Source organism: Nematolebias whitei, chromosome 21 (genome assembly GCF_014905685.2).
Source record: "Nematolebias whitei isolate Nwh7 chromosome 21, NemWhi1, whole genome shotgun sequence".
NCBI lineage: Eukaryota > Metazoa > Chordata > Actinopteri > Cyprinodontiformes > Rivulidae > Nematolebias > Nematolebias whitei.
The window spans coordinates 32,600,741-32,603,241 of NC_056518.1; the positions used below are offsets into that span (position 1 = coordinate 32,600,741).

Consider the following 2,501-nt stretch of genomic DNA (forward strand, 5'->3'; position numbering starts at 1 on the left):
TGGTCCTGGTACCATGTGGTTCTGTTAGATGTGTGGTCCTGTTTGCAACGTGGTCCAGTTAGTTGTTTATTGTTAGCTGCTGTAAGCCTGAGGCCTGACTTGCTGTTTTTCTTGCACTCTTTCAGGGGAAGAAGTTTGAAATCCTTCCTGACGGTCTGCCTTCGGCTCGTAAACTCATGTACTACACAGGATGTCCCGTACGCTCCCGCCACCTCCTGCAGCTGCTCAGCAACAGCCACCGGCTCTACATGAACCTGCAGCCCGTCCTCAAACAGGTCCGACGGCTGGAGGAAAACGAAGGTACGTCCAGCACGTCGCTCCTCCATCGATGACTACGTCTCACTGTGAGCGGCGATACTAAAAAACATCAGTAACAAGAAACATCTAAATCCTCTCATGTAAAGAAACAGATGAGAAAGTCGGCTTTTTGGTTATTTAGTTATATTATAACCGGAACTCAAAATATATCACAATGTTTTATGGTCTTTATGGTCCATCGTCACAGAGCAAAAAGGGGGAACTGGAAAAACACTTAGGTCCGGCCGTGCATGTTGTGAGCGCAATAACGTGAAAAATATGTGAGGTACTGACTTCTGTTTTGTTGTGTGGCTGCATCTCGGCATATAAAAGGTCACTATCAAAGATGTGGTGACCACATCAAACTCACAAGATGGCCGCCACGATCATTTGAGGAAACTTTCTAGTTTTTATATTTCTTAGACGTATATATTCCTCAAATGACTGGGGTGGCCAAAGGTAGTCTATTGTGGGCAAGGCCACCATTGGCCACCCTGTGGCTCCACCATTGCACCTGGTGGTGGATAAAATTGCTTCCTCTCCCTCTGTTCTTCTGCACAGTGTAACTTCTACCCACTTGAATATCTCACACTAAAAACATTAAGGTTTACTTTCATCCCCTGTTTAATTCCAGTCCAGAAAAACACTCATCTCCAAACCTACAAACATTCAGTGTTCAAACCCCTCCGAGACAAACTGCTTGTTACAGCAGAGCGTAAAGAGAATTCTCCTTTCAGCTGCTGTTTGTCGGCTTTTAGCAAACAAGTAAACTTAAGTGTTTTTATTGTGATTATCACAGGATGATTCATATTTAGTGTGAAAGGTTTTTGCGTTACGTCGCTCATCTCCGTGAAACAATAAAACCTGCAGCAGCGCACGCTGCTCCGAGCGCTGATCGCTCACGCAGTGTTTCACCGTCCTCCAGAGAAGAAGCAGTACCGGGAGTCGTACATCAGCGACGCTCTGGAGCTGGACATGGAGCAGCTGGACAAGCGCTCCCAGGCCAGCGGCAGCAGCGCCGGCAGCGTGTCCCGGCCCAAACGCCTGTCCCGCCACTCCACCACGAGCCACGGCAGCTCGCACACGTCCGGCATCGAGTCGGACAGCTTCAGAGCACCGGGGCAGGCCCCGCACCGACCCCTGCGGACCTGCAGCTCGTCCACCACGAGCCACGGCAGCTCCCACACCTCCGGCATCGAGAGCGGCGGGAAGGAGCGCGTCCTGGACGATGACGGTGAGAGAAGTTAGAACTTTTAATTTTATAATATTTGTTTATCGGGATAGAGATGTTTAAAGTTTGTCAGCTGTTCCAGATGTTCCCCATGAGTTTGACTAATTCAGACGACTCGTTCCTCAGAGGTCGAGATGCTGGTGGACGACCCCAAAGACTACGAGGAGCTTCACGAGATGGTTCTGGATCAGGAACTGTGTATCCACATCACAGAGGACATGCTCACCATGTCGCCCGACCAGACCAACGGATACTCAGGTGTGGATCCTCCATGTCCTCTTGTCCTTCTGGACAGCAGTGGTATCTGCTGAAATGTGTCGCTCCTCTGAGCAGATACTTGAGGAACTAACAGACTTTTTGTTCTTTCAAGGACTGATAGTGAAAGACGTCGGCTCGTCCACGTCCAGCTCCTCAGAGACGGTCGTTAAGATGAGAGGACAGAGCATCGAGTCTCTGCCGCAGGTACTTTGTCTCCTGTCTGGTCCTTCAGGAGAAGCTGAGGATGACTCTCAGTTACTACCACACCAAGTTCTGCTCATTATCACATCCAGTGATTCAAACCCGTTCGGTTCTTCGTGACATATTTTGCTGACAGTACAGACACGCAGACAAAATTATTTTTGTTGTTGCCCCCGTCGCAGAGCAAAGAGAACTGGAACACCCGCTGTCCATCCGTGCACGTTGTGTGCATGAAAACGTACGTGACGTACCGACTTCCATTTGGCTGCGTGGCTGCAGCTCGGTGTAGGGAAGGTCACCGTCGAAAATTGGGTTGCCAAGTCAAAATCCAAGATGGCCACCGTACATAAACACACACACTCGAGAGGATCCGTCTGTGCTGCCTTTGTTCTTATCTGCAGAGTAACTCCTCCCACTTTAATGTCCTGCACCAAAAACATTTAGGTTTATTTTCATCAAAAACATTAAGGTTTATTTTCATCAAAAACATTTAGGTTTATTTTCATCAAAAACA

The 2,501-nt window shown here is 48.6% G+C and overlaps 1 protein-coding gene across 1 annotated transcript in view; it reads left to right on the forward strand.

Annotated features, from left to right (window-relative positions):
- The window catches only part of frmd6 (FERM domain containing 6), a 24,492-nt gene that overhangs the window by 20,984 nt on the left and 1,007 nt on the right, over positions 1–2,501 (forward strand). The window contains exons 9-12 of the mRNA XM_037695539.1: positions 126–300; positions 1,223–1,531; positions 1,655–1,786; positions 1,899–1,990. Of these exons, the coding sequence (XP_037551467.1) occupies positions 126–300; positions 1,223–1,531; positions 1,655–1,786; positions 1,899–1,990 (708 nt within the window). The remainder of the gene's footprint in view (positions 1–125; positions 301–1,222; positions 1,532–1,654; positions 1,787–1,898; positions 1,991–2,501) is intronic.